The sequence below is a fragment of the Pelodiscus sinensis genome, chromosome 3, assembly GCF_052426305.1.
Source record: "Pelodiscus sinensis isolate ZL-2025 chromosome 3, ASM5242630v1, whole genome shotgun sequence".
NCBI classification, from domain to species: domain Eukaryota; kingdom Metazoa; phylum Chordata; order Testudines; family Trionychidae; genus Pelodiscus; species Pelodiscus sinensis.
Window position 1 is genome coordinate 599,220 of NC_143054.1, and position 15,719 is coordinate 614,938.

At 54.6% G+C, this 15,719-nt stretch overlaps 1 protein-coding gene across 1 annotated transcript in view; it reads right to left on the reverse strand.

The window, feature by feature from the left end:
- IFT172 (intraflagellar transport 172) overlaps positions 1–15,719 on the reverse strand; it is a 178,238-nt gene that overhangs the window by 94,369 nt on the left and 68,150 nt on the right. The window contains exon 20 of the mRNA XM_089776934.1: positions 12,818–12,910. Within this exon, the coding sequence (XP_089633060.1) occupies positions 12,818–12,910 (93 nt within the window). The remainder of the gene's footprint in view (positions 1–12,817; positions 12,911–15,719) is intronic.

Sequence of the window (15,719 nt, forward strand, 5' to 3'; positions counted from 1 at the left end):
ATCATGGAAGTTGGGGGCAAACCCCCCAAACCTGAATAAGGTCCATGATCTCTACCTTGGACCAGGGAGGCACCCATCTTCTCCAGCCCCTGGAAGGCTCCTGGGAGCTGGCAGACTGCTCCTGGAGAGTGGTGGAGGGCTGGCTGCCAGTGGCTTGCTGGCTCATGTTTTGGGGCCACTGGATAAGGGGCCCCAGTGGCCCCTGCTGGCTCTGGGCTGGCAGGCTTGGAGCTAGCACAAGCACTGTGGCCAGGGTCTACCCCTTTACTGGCTCCGGGTCTGGGGGAGAGGAGAGTAAGTTTTCCTGGTTGTGCCCAGAGTGTCTACACAGCACTTAATTCGAAATAGCTATTTCGAATTTGGTGTTACTTTTCGCAGAATGAGGTTTACCTAATTCGAAATAAGGGCTGAAAGAAATTCGAAATAGCGGTTTCTATGTGTAGACAGCTATTAAAGTTAATTTGAAATAACTGCTGTTATTTCGAATTAACTCTGTCGTGTAGACATACCCCTAGTGACAGATGACATGGGAAAGCTGAAGTACTCAATGATTTCTTTGCCTCTGTATTCACGGACAAGGTCGGCTCCCGGACTAATGCACTAAGCGACGCAAGATGGGATGAAGATGGACAGCCCTTGGTGGGTAAAGAACAGGTTAGGAACTATTTAGAAAAGCTAAACGTACACAAACCCATGGGTCCGGACTTAGTGCATCCGAGGGTACTGAGGGAGTCGGCAAATGTCATTGCGGAGCCTTTGGCCATTATCTTTGAAAAGTCGTGGAGATCGGGAGAGATCCCGGATGATTGGAAAAGGGCAAATGTAGTGCCCAGCTTCAAAAAGGGGAAGAAGGACGATCCAGAAGGAAAAATCCTGGAAGGGATCCTTAAGGAATCCATATTGAGGCACTTGGATGAGAGGAAAGTGATTAGGAATAGTCAGCATGGATTCACAAAGGGCAAGTCGTGCCTGACCAATCTGATTGCCTCCCACAACAGGGAGGCAAGATCAAGTCAGTATCTTAGATGCCTATATACAAATGCGAGAAGTATGGGTACTAAGCAGGAAGAACTGGAATTGCTAACCAATAAATACAACTTTGATATCATTGGTATTACAGAAACCTGGTGGGATGGGACGCATGATTGGAATGTTGGTATGGAAGGGTACGGCTTGCTCAGGAAGGACAGACAGGGAAAAAAGGGAAGAGGGGTTGCCTTGTATATTAAAAATGTACACACTTGGACTGAAGGGGAGATGAACGTAGGAGATAGCTGTGTAGAGAGTCTCTGGGTTGAGCAAAAAGGGGTAAAAAATGAGGGTGATATCATGCTAGGAGTCTACTACAGGCCACCTACCCAGGTGGAAGAGGTGGATGAGGCCTTTTTTAAACAATTAACAAAACTATCCAAAGCCCAAGATTTGGTGGTGATGGGGGACTTCAACTATCCAGACATATGTTGGGAAACTAACACAGCGAGGCACAGGCTATCCAATAAGTTTCTGGACTGCATTGGAGGCAACTTTCTGTTTCAGAAGGTTGAAAAAGCTACCAGAGGAGAAGCTGTTCTGGATTTGGTTTTAACAAATAGGGAGGAACTAGTTGAGAACTTGAAAGTGGAAGACAGTATAGGGGACAGTGATCACGAAATAATAGAGTTCATGATCTTAAGGAAAGGTAGAAGGGAGACCAGCACAATTGAGGTTATGGATTTCAGGAAGGCAGATTTTGATAAGCTCAGAGAACTTGTAGGTAAGGTCCCATGGGAAGCAAGATTGAAGGGAAAAACAACTGAGGAGAGTTGGAAGTATTTCAAAGGGACGTTGTTAAGGGCCCAAAAGCAAACAATTCCGCTGTGTAGGAAAGAGAGAAAATATGGCAAAGACCAGTTTGGCTTAACAAGGAGATCTTGTATGATCTCAAAATAAAAAAGGAGTCATATAAAAAATGGAAACTAGGACAACTAACAAAGGATGAATATAGGCAAGCAACACGGGAATGCAGGGGCAAGATTAGAAAGTGTTACCCACCACCTCTGTGATTCTTGGGGAACCAGAACATGGTCGCCTGTCAGCCTTGTGCTCTTGGGGAGTCAGGGAGTGACATTCATGGAAAACCATCCCCCTCCCTCAGGCCTCTGCTAGAATCAAAGACAAAGCAATGAAAAGGCCAGGGAAGACACACCTAAACTGCTTCAGACAAGGGTGATACAATTAAGGAAACACCCCAGCCTCATTTGCATTAAAGATGGAACAGAGGGACATCTCATTAGCATACAGAATGGAGAGCAGCTCTTCCAAGGCAGGAATCGCACTGAACTATGGGACACCGAAAGCAGAGAAGCACTGCCTGATGGGAAATCCCTGCTCCAGATGCTAATGAACCTAGGCCTGCTCACACCCAAATTAGTCATTATCAGACCAATTCTAGTAACGATCCTATTGACATCTAAAATACTGAAACTGCCTAGTTGCATTGTGAGCTCGTTCAAGGAACATCACCCATAACCAGGGGTGATCAGTCTCTATTGTCTCTCCTCTTTCTCTTTGAACTATCCCTATAAAAACTCCTGTCCTTGTCCCAAGAAAACTGTTCTGATACCTGGACTTAAACTGCATCAGTTCCATTGAGACTTCTTCATCTCCTGTCTGATCGTGCTGGGGGCTCTGTCCTGCTTTTCTCCTGCCCTCTGGACCCCCGGCTACCATCATCATCTGGGAACCCCGATCAGTGCAAGCTCCGTGGAGTGGTGAGGTCTCTCTCTCTCTCTCTCTCAACTATCTCTCTAAGCATGGCCTCCTGACCCTGCCCTGTGTAAACTGTTATATGGTTACCTAACATGTGTAATCAGCTTCAATTGTTAGATTTAATATTGTAATTGTTAGATTAACTGTTTGATATCTATTCACTACTCAGAAATAAATCACTTTCATTGTTAAACTGGTTGCTTCTCTCTCTTTCTTTCTCTTTTGCTCACTCTTCCTTAAGGGGTGTTGTTTTGGCTTCCCCATTCGCTCTGCAACAACGCTTCTTGTACCCAAGCAAAAGATCCCTGTAGTGCCCAAAATCCTGTGGGGTTTGCTCATCGTGTGGTTTACCTGTGAATGACTGTGGTGTGAAAGTGGGGATAAGGGGTGCTGAACCTGGGGGCTTATGAGGATGGCAGCTTAAAGTGCTGTTTAATCCAGCCCACGGAGTCCAAAGGCACATGAGGGTGCAGTGTGGCATTGCTGTGAAACCCAGCCAGCTGAGTCCAGGGACATATGAGGGGGTCAGCTTGTGAGTGCTGAGTACCCAGTCCTCTCAGACGTGCTCTGTTAGTGGGTGTGAGTGTCTGTGTGTGTTGCTAAGGTGGGAAGAACCCCATCCTGAGGAACCTAGTTCCTGCAGGAGAGCTCCAGTGGGAGGGGGAATTGGCAGCAGGGAGAATTCAGCTCCATATGAGAGCCCAAGTAAGCACCAACAGCACACTGATAGAACTGTTAACCTTCCCCCAGTCCCATAAGGGTAACCCTGATAAATGAGCATACCCCAGAGTTTTGGGCAAATCTGGTAACAAAAGGCAAAGGCACAAAATGAGATCAAACTAGCTACAGGCATAAAGGGAAACAAGAAGACCTTTTATAAATACATTAAAAGCAAGAGGAAGACCAAGGACAGGGTAGGCCCACTGCTTAGTGAGGAGGGAGAAGCAGTAACAGGAAACTTGGAAATGGCGGAGATGCTCAATGACTTCTTTGTTTCGGTCTTCACCGAGAAGTCTGGAGGTGTGCCTAACGTAGTGAATACAAGCAGAGAGAGGGTAAGTTTAGAAGATAGGATACACAAAGAACAAGTTAAAAATCACTTAGGAAAGTTAGATGTCAGCAAGTCACCAGGTCCTGATGAAATGCATCCCAGGATACTCAAGGAGCTGATAGAGGAGGTATCTGAGCCTTTAGCTATGATCTTTGAAAAATCATGGCAGACAGGGGAGATTCCAGAAGACTGGAAAAGGGCAAATATTGTGCCCATCTATAAAAAGGGGAATAAGAACAACCCAGGAAACTACAGACCGGTCAGTTTAACGTCTGTCCCAGGGAAGATAATGGAGCAGGTAATTAAGGAAATCATATGCAAACACTTGGAAGGTAATAAAGTGATAGGGAATAGCCAGCATGGGTTTGTGAAGAACAAGTCATGCCAAACTAATCTGATAGCTTTCTTTGATAGGATAACGAGCCTTGTGGATAAGGGAGAAGCGGTGGATATCATATACCTAGACTTGAGTAAGGCATTTGATACGGTCTCGCATGATATTCTTATTGATAAACTAGGCAAATATAACTTAGATAGGGCCACGATAAGGTGGGTGCATAATTGGCTGGATAACCGTAGTCAGAGAGTTGTTGTTAATGGTTCTAAATCCTGCTGGAAAGGGATAACAAGTGGAGTTCCTCAAGGGTCTGTTTTGGGACCCGTACTGTTCAATATCTTCATCAATGATGTAGATATTGGGATAGAGAGTACGCTTATTAAGTTTGCAGATGATACCAAACTGGGTGGGGTTGCAACTTCTTTGGAGGATAGGGACATAATTCAAAATGACCTTAGCAAGTTAGAGAAATGGTCAGAGGCAAACAGGATGAGGTTTAATAAAGAGAAATGCAAAGTGCTCCACTTAGGAAGGAACAATCAGTTCCATACATACAAGATGGGAAGCGACTGTCTAGGAAGGAGCATGGCGGAAAGGGATCTAGGGGTCATAGTGGACCACAAGTTGAATGTGAGCCAACAGTGTGATGCTGTTGCAAAAAAAGCAAATATGATTCTAGGTTGTATCAACAGGTGTGTTGTAAGCAAAACTCGTGAAGTCATTCTGCCGCTCTACTCTGCACTAGTTAGGCCTCAGCTGGAGTACTGTGTCCAGTTCTGGGCGCCACATTTCAAGAAAGATGTGGAGAAATTGGAAAGGGTCCAGAGAAGAGCGACAAGAATGATTAAAGGTTTAGAGAACAAGACCTATGAAGCCAGGCTTCATGAACTGGGCTTGTTTAGTTTGGAAAAAAGAAGATTAAGGGGGGACATGATAGCGGTTTTCAAATATCTAAAAGGGTGTCACAAGGAGGAAGGAGAAAATTTGTTCCTCTTGGTTTCTGAGGACAGGACAAGGAGTAATGGGCTTAAAGTGCAGCAGGGGAGGTTTAGATTGGACATTAGGAAAAAATTCCTAACTGTCAGGGTGGTCAAATATTGGAATAAATTGCCAAGGGAGGTGGTGGAATCTCCCTCTCTGGAGATATTTAAGAACAGGTTAGATAGACATCTGTCAGGGATGGTGTAGACGGAGCTTGATCCTGCCTTGAGGGCGGGGGGCTGGACTCGATGACCTCTCGAGGTCCCTTCCAGTCCTATTATTCTATGATTCTATGATTAGCTTCTATGATGAGGTAACTGGCTCGGTGGACATGGGAAAGTCAGTGGATGTGATATACCTTGACTTTAAGCAAGGCTTTTGATATGGTCTCCCACAATATTCTTGCCAGAAAGTTAAGGGACTGTGGATTGGATAAATGGACGGTAATATGGATAGAAACCTGGCTAGAAGGCCGGGCCCAGCGGGTAGTTATCAATGGCTCGATGTCAGGATGGCGGTCGGTTTCTAGCGGAGTGCGCCAAGGGTCGGTTCTAGGACCGGTTTTGTTCAATATCTTTATGACTGACCTGGATGAGGGGATGGATTGCACCCTCAGCAAGTTTGCGGACGACACTAAGCTGGGGGGAGAAGTAGAAATGGTTGAGGGCAGGGATAGGGTACAGAGTGACTTAGACAAATGGGAGGATTGGGCCACAAGAAATCTGATGAGGTTCAACAAGTGCAGAGTCCTGCCCTTGGGACGGAAGAATCCCAAGCATTGGTACAGGCTCTTTGGAAGCTCCCTTCAGGAAGTTGAAGGCTGCTCTCAAATCCCCCCTCACTCTTCGCTTCTGCAGACTAAACAAACCCAAATCCCTCAGCCTCTCCTCGTAGGTCATGTGCTCCAGGCGCCTCATCATTTTAGTTGCCCTCCGCTGGACCCTCTCCAATGTGTCCACGTCCTTTTTGTAGTGGGGGGCCCAGAACTGGACACAGTACTCCAGATGCAGCCTCACCAAAGCTGAATAAAGGGGAATGATGACATCTCTGGATCTGCTGGCAATGCTCCTCCTAATGCACGCTAATATGCCATTAGCCTTCTTGGCTACAAGGGCGCCCTGGTGACTCTCATCCAGCTTCCCATCCACTGCAGTCCCCAGGTCCTTTTCTGCAGAACTGCTACTTAGCCAGTCGGTCCCCAGCCTGTACCAATGCTTGGGATTCTTCCGTCCCAAGGGCAGGACTCTGAACTTGTCCTTGTTGAAGGATGCAGAGCTCCTGGCCATGGGATCTTGGGAGGCCCAGGCTCGCAGCCAGGTGGGGTGGGTGCACAGCTCCTGGTCGCCAGGGGCACCAGACAGGAATAGGATGCGTTACAATGGGGGGCTTTGCAACTTCCTGCCCAAGGAGCGAGATGCTGCCTAAAGCCTGGGGCTCTGTGTTTCCCTTTCCCACCCAGGGAGTCAGCAGCAGAAGCCCCTTGTCTGGGGGAAGAGGAGGGCCCACACGGCAGAGCGGGAGGGGGCGGGACCAGTGGCCAGGCAGGAAGCAGAGCTGCACTAGCGGCTGCGGGAAGGAGGCAGAGCCCAAGGCCCACATGGCCCATGATGCTGGAGGAGAGCCGGGGAGGTCTGGCTGGAGCTGTAGGCTGAGCCATCCCAGCTGGCTTGTGCCTGAGGATTTGCCACGCACGGTGCTGCCCGGGGGCCCTGCCCCTCCTGGCCGAAGAAAAGCAAGAACACGCCAGAGCCGGGCCCAGGTGGGACCGTCGGTAACATGAACGATGCACGTGGCAGCGGCTCAGGCCTAAGGACCGCTCCCTCTTGGGGATGAAGGGCAGAGCAGGGACATGAGAGCCTGTGTCAGGCATCCTGGCTCTGACAGGGGCTGGGGGTGCGGAAAGGGATGGTGGTTGACAACAGCCTGTATCAATGGAGGACCAAGAAAGAGACCCAAAGACCCAACAGCTGACACCTCTCCACGGGAAGCCTCCCGCCCTGCTCCTGCCAGGTGATCTGAACTTTGCTTTGGGAAGAATTAGAGGCCCCACTGGAGTCTGGCTACATGCTGGCTGTTGCATCCAGGGATGAAAGTGCCAGTGTTGGTCGTTGTTTCCATGGCCAGAGGAGCAATGGCACAGCCACATCTGGAATACTGTGCACAGATGTGGTCACCTCAGCTCAGAAAAGATCTCTTGGCATTGGAAAGGGCTCAGAAAAGGGCAAGAAAAATGATGAGGGGTTTGGAACAGGTCCCATGTGAAGAGAGGTTTAAAAGCCTGGGACCTTTCAGCTTAGAAAAGAGAAGACAAAGGGGGGATACGATCGAGGTCTATACAATCACGACTAGTGTGGAAACAGTGAATAAGGAAAAGTTATTTACTTGTTCCCACAATAGAAGAACTAGGGGTCACCAAATGAAATGAATAGGCAGCAGGTTTAGAACAAAAGGAAGTTTTTCTCCACTCAGTGCATAGTCAACCTGTGGAACTCCTTGCCAGAGGATGAGGTGAAGACCGGGACTATAACAGGCTTCAAAAAAGAGCTAGATAGATTCACGGAGGTTAGGTCTGTCGGTGGCTATGAGCCAGGGTGGGTAGGAATGGTGTCCCTGGCCTCTGTTAGAGGCTGGGAATGGGTGATGGGAGGGATCACATGATTCCCTGCTGTGTTCACTCCCCCTGGGGCACCTGGCACTGGCCTCTTTTGGCAGACAGGATGGACCTTTGGTCTGACCCAGTATGGCCATTGTTATGTTCTTCTATAGGCTGCTCCTAAGCTTTCAACGCCTCTCCTTGGTGCTTGGGACTGGCCCAGGACGGGACATGGGAGGGGCAGCTGGGTGCAAGGACTCCCCCACCGAAAGGGGGCACTGAGTAGGCAGTAAGGAGAGTCTAGAGGCTGTGGGGGACCCCAGAGGTTCCAACATGACCACTGATACAGCCTGGCCCCCCATGACCTCTGGGCCACATTTCCATGGAGAAGGCAGCTCTGCGAGGGGACCAGTGTCTGAGCCCAGCACTGAGGATTCCCCCTCCTCTGGTCTAGTGGTGCCATGGCTTCTGGCTCCCCGCAGATGACCCCAATGGGCTCACTGTCCAGAGGCCGTACCATATGCAGCACTGCTGGGCAGAGCCAGGGGGCTGAGGGATCTGAGTCCTTCGTAGCCAGTGTCTCACGGAGGTAGAGCAAATTCCTCGCTACTGTGTGCCCTCCAGCGGGTGTGCCACCACGGTGCTGCGGCTACAGTGCAGCTGACGCTGGGGGCGATGCTTCTGGCACCAGACTGAACTGGGCCCTCTCCGACATGGCCCTCTGACCAGCCAGGCCGGGCGGAGATCTGAACATTACAAAGGCCGTAGAGCAGTTTTTAATCTAAGAGATGGGGGAAGCCGACTGGTGCGGAGATGCACATAAATCGGAGGGAGACTTCTCTTAGAGGAGAATCCATTGATAGAGATTCTCTAGCCTGTAGTGAGAAAGAGAGGAGGGGAGAGGGCAAACAAGGGGCCAGAGCAGACAAACAATCACATAGAAAGGAATCCAATGCATCAGGGAAGGGCAGACAAAGCAGCAGTGGCAAATCTCTAAAGTGCTTGTACACAAATGCTAGGAGTCTGACTAATAAGATGGGTGAACTAGAGTACCTCGTATTAAATGAGGAGATTGACATAATAGGCATCACTGAAACCTGGTGGAATGAGGAAAATCTGTGGGACACAATCATACCGGGATATAAAATATATCGGAAGGATAGAGCAGGCCGGGTGGGTGGCGGAGTGGCACTGTATGTGAAAGATAGTGTAGAATCAAATGAAATAAAAATCTTAAATGAATCAACATGTTCCATAGAATCGCTATGGATAGTAATTCCATGCTCCAATAAGAAGAATATAGCAGTAGGGATATATTACCGACCACCTGACCAGGACAGCGATACTGACATTGAAATGCTGAGGGAGATTAGAGAGGCTACCAAAATAAAAAACTCTATAATAATGGGGGATTTCAATTATCCCCATATTGACTGGATACATGTCACCTCAGAAAGAGATGTAGAAATAAAATTTCTCAATGGCTTAAATGACTGCTTCTTGGAGCAGCTGGTACAGGAACCCACAAGGGGAGAGGCAATTCTCGATTTAGTCCTGAGTGAAGCACAGGATCAGGTCCAGAAAGTAACTATTACAGGACCGCTTGGGAATAGTGACCATAATGTAGTAACATTTAACATTCCTGTGGTGGGAAGAACACCTCAGCAGTCCAGCACCCTGGCATTTAATTTCAAAAAGGGGAATTACACAAAAATGAGGAGGTTTGTTAAACAGAAATTAAAAGGCACAGTGACGAGAGCCAAATCCCTGAAAGCTGCATGGAAACTTTTTAAAGACACCATAATAGAGGCCCAACTTAAATGTATACCCCAAATTAAAAAACATAGTAAGAGACCTAAAAAAGAGTCACCGTGACTTAACCACCGTGTAAAAGAAGCAGTGAGGGACAAAAAGGCATCTTTTAAGAAGTGGAAGTCCAATCCCAGTGAGATAAATAGAAAGGAACATAAACACTGTCAAATCAAGTGTAAAACTGTAATAAGCAAAAAAAGATTTTGAGGAACAGCTAGCCAAAAAACTCAAAAAACAATAGCAACATTTTTTTTTAAGTACATTAGGAGCAGGAAGCCTGCTAAAAAGCCAGTGGGTCCCCTAGACCATCGAGATACAAAAGGAGCAATCAAGGACGATAAAGCCATTGTGGAGAAGCTAAATGATTTCTTTGCATCAGTCTTCACAGCTGAGGACGTTGGGGAGATTCCCAAACCTGCACCGTCCTTTGTGGGAGATGAATCTGAGGAACTGTCCTGGATTGAAGTGTCATTAGAGCAGGTTTTGGAACAAATAGAAAAACTTAATGTTAACAAATCTCCGGGACCGGATGGCATTCATCCAAGGGTTCTAAAAGAACTCAAATGGGAAATTGCAGAACTGTTAACTGTGGTTTGTAACCTATCCTTTAAATCGGCTTCCACACCTACTGACTGGTGAAGGATAAAATTAATTTGTTGTCAGTATGACCTCTGTGTGACCTGGATGTTAAGTCTGGTCTTTGTAAAGAGGTACGTGTTTGGACACAGGTATACAACCAGGAAGGGACAGGTGAAACTGGTTTGAACCTGTAGTAAGGCCTGAAAAGGGACTGTGAGGAGGCAGGTAATGAGTGGAGGGAATTTGATGCAAAGGGGCATGACCTGTGTATGCATGCAACTGTAAGTGGTCAGTGGGAAAGGGTGATTATCATGTAAGATAGTACAAAAGACCTTGCCTTTTGTTTGGGCAATTGCGAAAACTTTTCCTGAGAGTATCCTGGAGATTTTTGCCCTGGAATGCAGTCCTGAATAAAGCTGGTTGCTTAAGAAGGGTGTCTGGAATTGATTTGGTAGGGGTTTTGGGCCCCCATCCGAACCCTCGGATTAAAATTCTCCGTCACTGGAAGATAGCTAATGTGACACCAACATAAAAAGAGCTCTAGAGGTGATCCTGGCAATTACAGACTGGTAAGTCTAACGTCGGTACCGGGGAAATTAGTTGAAACAATAGTGAAGAATATAATTATTAGGCACGTAGAAGAACATAATTTGTTGGGCAAAAGTCAACATGGTTTCTGTAAAGGGAAATCCTGTCTTACTAATCTATTAGAGTTCTTTGAAGGGGTTAACAAACATGCAGACAAGGGGGATCCAGTAGATGTAGTATACTTGGATTTTCAGAAAGCCTTTGACAAGGTCCCTCACCAAAGGCTCTTGTGTAAATTACATGACCATGGGATAAGAGGGAAGGTCCTTTCTTGGATTGAGAACTGGTTAAAAGACAGGAAACAAAGGGTAGGAATAAATGGTAAATTTTCAGAATGGAGAGGGGTAACTAGTGGTGTTCCCCAAGGATCGGTCCTAGGACCAATCCTTTTCAACTTATTCATAAACGATCTAGAGAAAGGGGCAATCAGTGAGGTAGTAAAGTTTGCAGATGATACTAAACTGTTTAAGATAGAAAAGACAGAAGAAGACTGTGAAGAACTTCAAAAAGATCTCACCAAACTAATAAAAGAAAGTTCTTCTTCACACAGCGTGTTGTCAACCTGTGGAACTCCTTGCCAGAGGAGGCTGTGAAGGCTAGGACTATAATAGAGTTTAAAGAGAAGCTAGATAATTTCATGGAGGTTAGGTCCATAAAAGGCTATTAGCCAGGGGATAAAATGGTGTCCCTGGCCTCTGTCTGTCAGAGGCTGGAGATGGATGGCACGAGACAAATGGCTTGATCATTGTCTTTGGTCCACCCCCTCCAGGGCACCTGGTGCTGGCCACTGTCGGTAGACAGGCTATTGGGCTAGAAGGACCTTTGGTCTGACCCAGTACGGCCGTTCTTGTGTTCCCCCAGGGGCCTCTTGTATCTCTTCCCCCCACATCCCCTCAGCAGAAACAGCCTGGCCGGACGGTAGCAGCCCTTCCGAGACAGGAGCTGGAAAACACAGCTCAGGACTCCTGCCGAGCAACCGAAAGGGAGGTGGGCTGCGGGCAGGGATCACGGGACAGTTCCCTGTTCTGTCCATCCCCACTGGCCACAGTCGGCTGACAGGACCCAGAGCCGCAGGGGCCTTTGGCCGGAGCCAGCAGGACTGCTATGCTTGTGTGAGACACAGGAGTGAACGTTCCATGGGTGCTGAGCACGCGTGTGTAAATCCTTCAGCTCTCAATGCAAGATGTGATTGTCCTGTACGCAAGGGGAGCTGTGCAGCGGTTACATGCTCCTGTCCTCCACAAGAACACGCAGGCACAGGCAGCGCAATGAAGGCAGGGAGGAAGACCCTGGTAGAGTTCTCTGGATGTCATGTAGGACTCTTCCTCCTACACCACTGAACCTCAGGGGAACCCTGACAGCCAAGGAATCAGATCCCCACCCCAGGGGAAACCCCACAGCCTGCGAAGGAGCCCTTGTCCCCCGGGGCAAGCCCCACGGCCCCCCTACGAGCCCTCGTCCCCCGGGGCAAGCCCCACGGCCCCCCGACGAGCCCTCGTCCCCCGGGGCAAGCCCCACGGCCCCCCCGATGACCCCTCGTCCCCCGGGGCAAGCCCCACGGCCCCCCCGACGAGCCCTCGTCCCCCGGGGCAAACCCCACGGCCCCCCGACGAGCCCTCGTCCCCCGGGGCAAGCCCCACGGCCCCCCCGATGACCCCTCGTCCCCCGGGGCAAGCCCCACGGCCCCCCCGACGAGCCCTCGTCCCCCGGGGCAAGCCCCACGGCCCCCCGACGAGCCCTCGTCCCCCGGGGCAAGCCCCACGGCCCCCCGACGAGCCCTCGTCCCCCGGGGCAAGCCCCACAGCCCCCCGACGAGCCCTCGTCCCCCGGGGCAAACCCCACGGCCCCCCGACGAGCCCTCGTCCCCCACAGCCCCCCGACGAGCCCTTGTCCCCCGGGGTGAACCCCATGGTCCCCCAACGAGCCCTCGTCGCCCCGGGCGAACCCCGCGGCCCCCCGATGAGCCCTCGTCGCCCCGGGCGAACCCCACGGCCCAGCAACAAGCCCTCATCCCCTGGGGCAAACCCCACGGCCCCCCGACGAGCCCTCATCCCCCAGGGTACACCCCCTATTCAACACCTGGGCCCGCCAGTGCCAGCAAAAGACACCCCCCACTCTCTTCCCTCACCTGCTCCAGGAAGATCATCTCTGCCAGCTTGTAATTCTTCTCCAGCATGGCCAGACGGGCCCGCACCTGGTAATACTCTGTGCCGTCCCCTCCCTGGAGACAAGCATCTCACATGAGCTGTGGGACGTGGCACTGGGCATGGGGCAAAGGAAGTGGCCAGGGGCTCACCTGGTACCCATGTGGGGGGACACTGTGCGGCCCCCACGAGGCAGCCAGTGGGAGGCAGAGTTCTGGGCATCCTGGGAGGGAGGCAGTGGGGGGGGGGGGGCTGGGCACACTGTGAGGGAGGGAGCAAGGGGAGCACTGTGGGTGCCCGGTGAGGGCGGTGGCAGGGCGGGGAGGCGACTGTCGGGGGAGGGGCGGGTGCCCGGTGAGGGCGGCGGCAGGGCGGGGAGGCGGCTGTCGGGGGAGGGGCGGGTGCCCGGTGAGGGCGGCGGCAGGGCGGGGAGGCGGCTGTCGGGGGAGGAGGTGGTGTCGGGTGAGGACGGCGGCAGGGCGGGGAGGCGGCTGTCGGGGGAGGAGTAGGTGTCGGGTGAGGGGGGCGGCAGGGCGGGGAGGCGGCTGTCAGGGGAGGGGTAGGTGTCGGGTGAGGGGGGCGGCAGGGCGAGGAGGCGGCTGTCGGGGGAGGAGGAGGTGTCGGGTGAGGACGGCGGCAGGGCGGGGAGGCGGCTGTCGGGGGAGGGGTAGGTGTTGGGTGAGGGGGCGGCAGGGCGGGGAGGCGGCTGTCAGGGGAGGGGTAGGTGTTGGGTGAGGGGGCGGCAGGGCGGGGAGGCGGCTGTCGGGGGAGGAGGTGGTGTCGGGTGACGGGGGCGGCAGGGTGGGGAGGCAGCTGTCGGGGGAGGAGGAGGTGTCGGGTGAGGACGGCGGCAGGGCGGGGAGGCGGCTGTCAGGGGAGGAGGAGGTGTCGGGTGAGGACGGTGGCAGGGCGGGGAGGCGGCTGTCAGGGGAGGAGGAGGTGTCGGGTGAGGACGGCGGCAGGGCGGGGAGGCGGCTGTCGGGGGAGGAGGAGGTGTCGGGTGAGGGCGGCGGCAGGGCGGGGAGGCGGCTGTCGGGGGAGGAGTAGGTGTCGGGTGAGGGGGGCGGCAGGGCGGAGAGGCGGCTGTCAGGGGAGGGGTAGGTGTCGGGTGAGGGGGGCGGCAGGGCGGGGAGGCGGCTGTCGGGGGAGGAGGAGGTGTCGGGTGACGGGGGCGGCAGGGTGGGGAGGCAGCTGTCGGGGGAGGAGGAGGTGTCGGGTGAGGACGGCGGCAGGGCGGGGAGGCGGCTGTCGGGGGAGGAGGTGGTGTCGGGTGACGGGGGCGGCAGGGTGGGGAGGCAGCTGTCGGGGGAGGAGGAGGTGTCGGGTGAGGACGGCGGCAGGGCGGGGAGGCGGCTGTCGGGGGAGGAGGAGGTGTCGGGTGAGGGCGGCGGCAGGGCGGGGAGGCGGCTGTCGGGGGAGGAGGAGGTGTCGGGTGAGGGCGGCGGCAGGGCGGGGAGGCGGCTGTCGGGGGAGGAGGAGGTGTCGGGTGAGGGCGGCGGCAGGGCGGGGAGGCGGCTGTCGGGGGAGGAGGAGGTGTCGGGTGAGGGCGGCGGCAGGGCGGGGAGGCGGCTGTCGGGGGAGGAGTAGGTGTAGGGTGAGGGGGCGGCAGGGCGGGGAGGCGGCTGTCGGGGGAGGGGTAGGTGTCGGGTGAGGGCGGCGGCAGGGCGGGGAGGCGGCTGTCGGGGGAGGAGTAGGTGTAGGGTGAGGGGGCGGCAGGGCGGGGAGGCGGCTGTCAGGGGAGGAGGAGGTGTCGGGTTAGGGCGGCGGCAGGGCGGGGAGGCGGCTGTCGGGGGAGGAGTAGGTGTAGGGTGAGGGGGCGGCAGGGCGGGGAGGCGGCTGTCGGGGGAGGGGTAGGTGTTGGGTGAGGACGGCGGCAGGGCGGGGAGGCGGCTGTCGGGGGAGGGGTAGGTGTCGGGTGAGGACGGCGGCAGGGTGGGGAGGCGGCTGTCAGGGGAGGAGGAGGTGTCGGGTGAGGACGGCGGCAGGGTGGGGAGGCGGCTGTCAGGGGAGGAGGAGGTGTCGGGTGAGGACGGCGGCAGGGCGGGGAGGCGGCTGTCGGGGGAGGAGGAGGTGTCGGGTGAGGACGGCGGCAGGGCGGGGAGGCGGCTGTCGGGGGAGGAGGAGGTGTCGGGTGGAGGCGGCGTGGAGCGGTAGGGGGCGGCGTGGAGCGGCACGGGGCAGGGGGCGGCGTGGAGCGGCACGGGGCAGCGTGGAGCGGCACGGGGCAGCGTGGAGCGGCAAGGGACAGGGGGCGGCGTGGAGCGGCAGGGGGCGGCGTGGGGCGGCAGGGGGCAGCGTGGAGCGGCAGGGGGCAGCATGGAGCGGCGTGGGGCGGCAGGGGGCAGCGTGGAGCGGCAGGGGGCAGCGTGGAGCAGCAGGGGGCAGCGTGGGGCGGCAAGGGACAGGGGGCGGCGTGGGGCGGCAGGGGTCAGCGTGGAGCGGCAGGGGGCGGCGTGGAGCAGCAGGGGGCAGCGTGGGGCGGCAGGGGGCAGCGTGGAGCGGCAGGGGGCAGCGTGGAGCAGCAGGGGGCAGCGTGGGGCGGCAAGGGACAGGGGGCGGCGTGGGGCGGCAGGGGTCAGCGTGGAGCGGCAGGGGGCGGCGTGGGGCGGCAAGGGGCAGGAGGCGGCGTGGGGCGGCGTGGGGCAGGGGGCAGCGTGGAGCGGCAGGGGGCAGCGTGGGGCGGCAAGGGACAGGGGGCGGCGTGGGGCGGCAGGGGGCGGCATGGGGCGACAGGGGGCAGCGTGGGGCGGCAAGGGACAGGGGGCGGCGTGGGGCGACAGGGAGCAGCGTGGAGCGGCAGGGGGCAGCGTGGGGCGGCAAGAGACAGGGGGCGGCGTGGGGCGGCAGGGGGCAGCGTGGGGCGGCAGGGGGCAGCGTGGGGCGGCA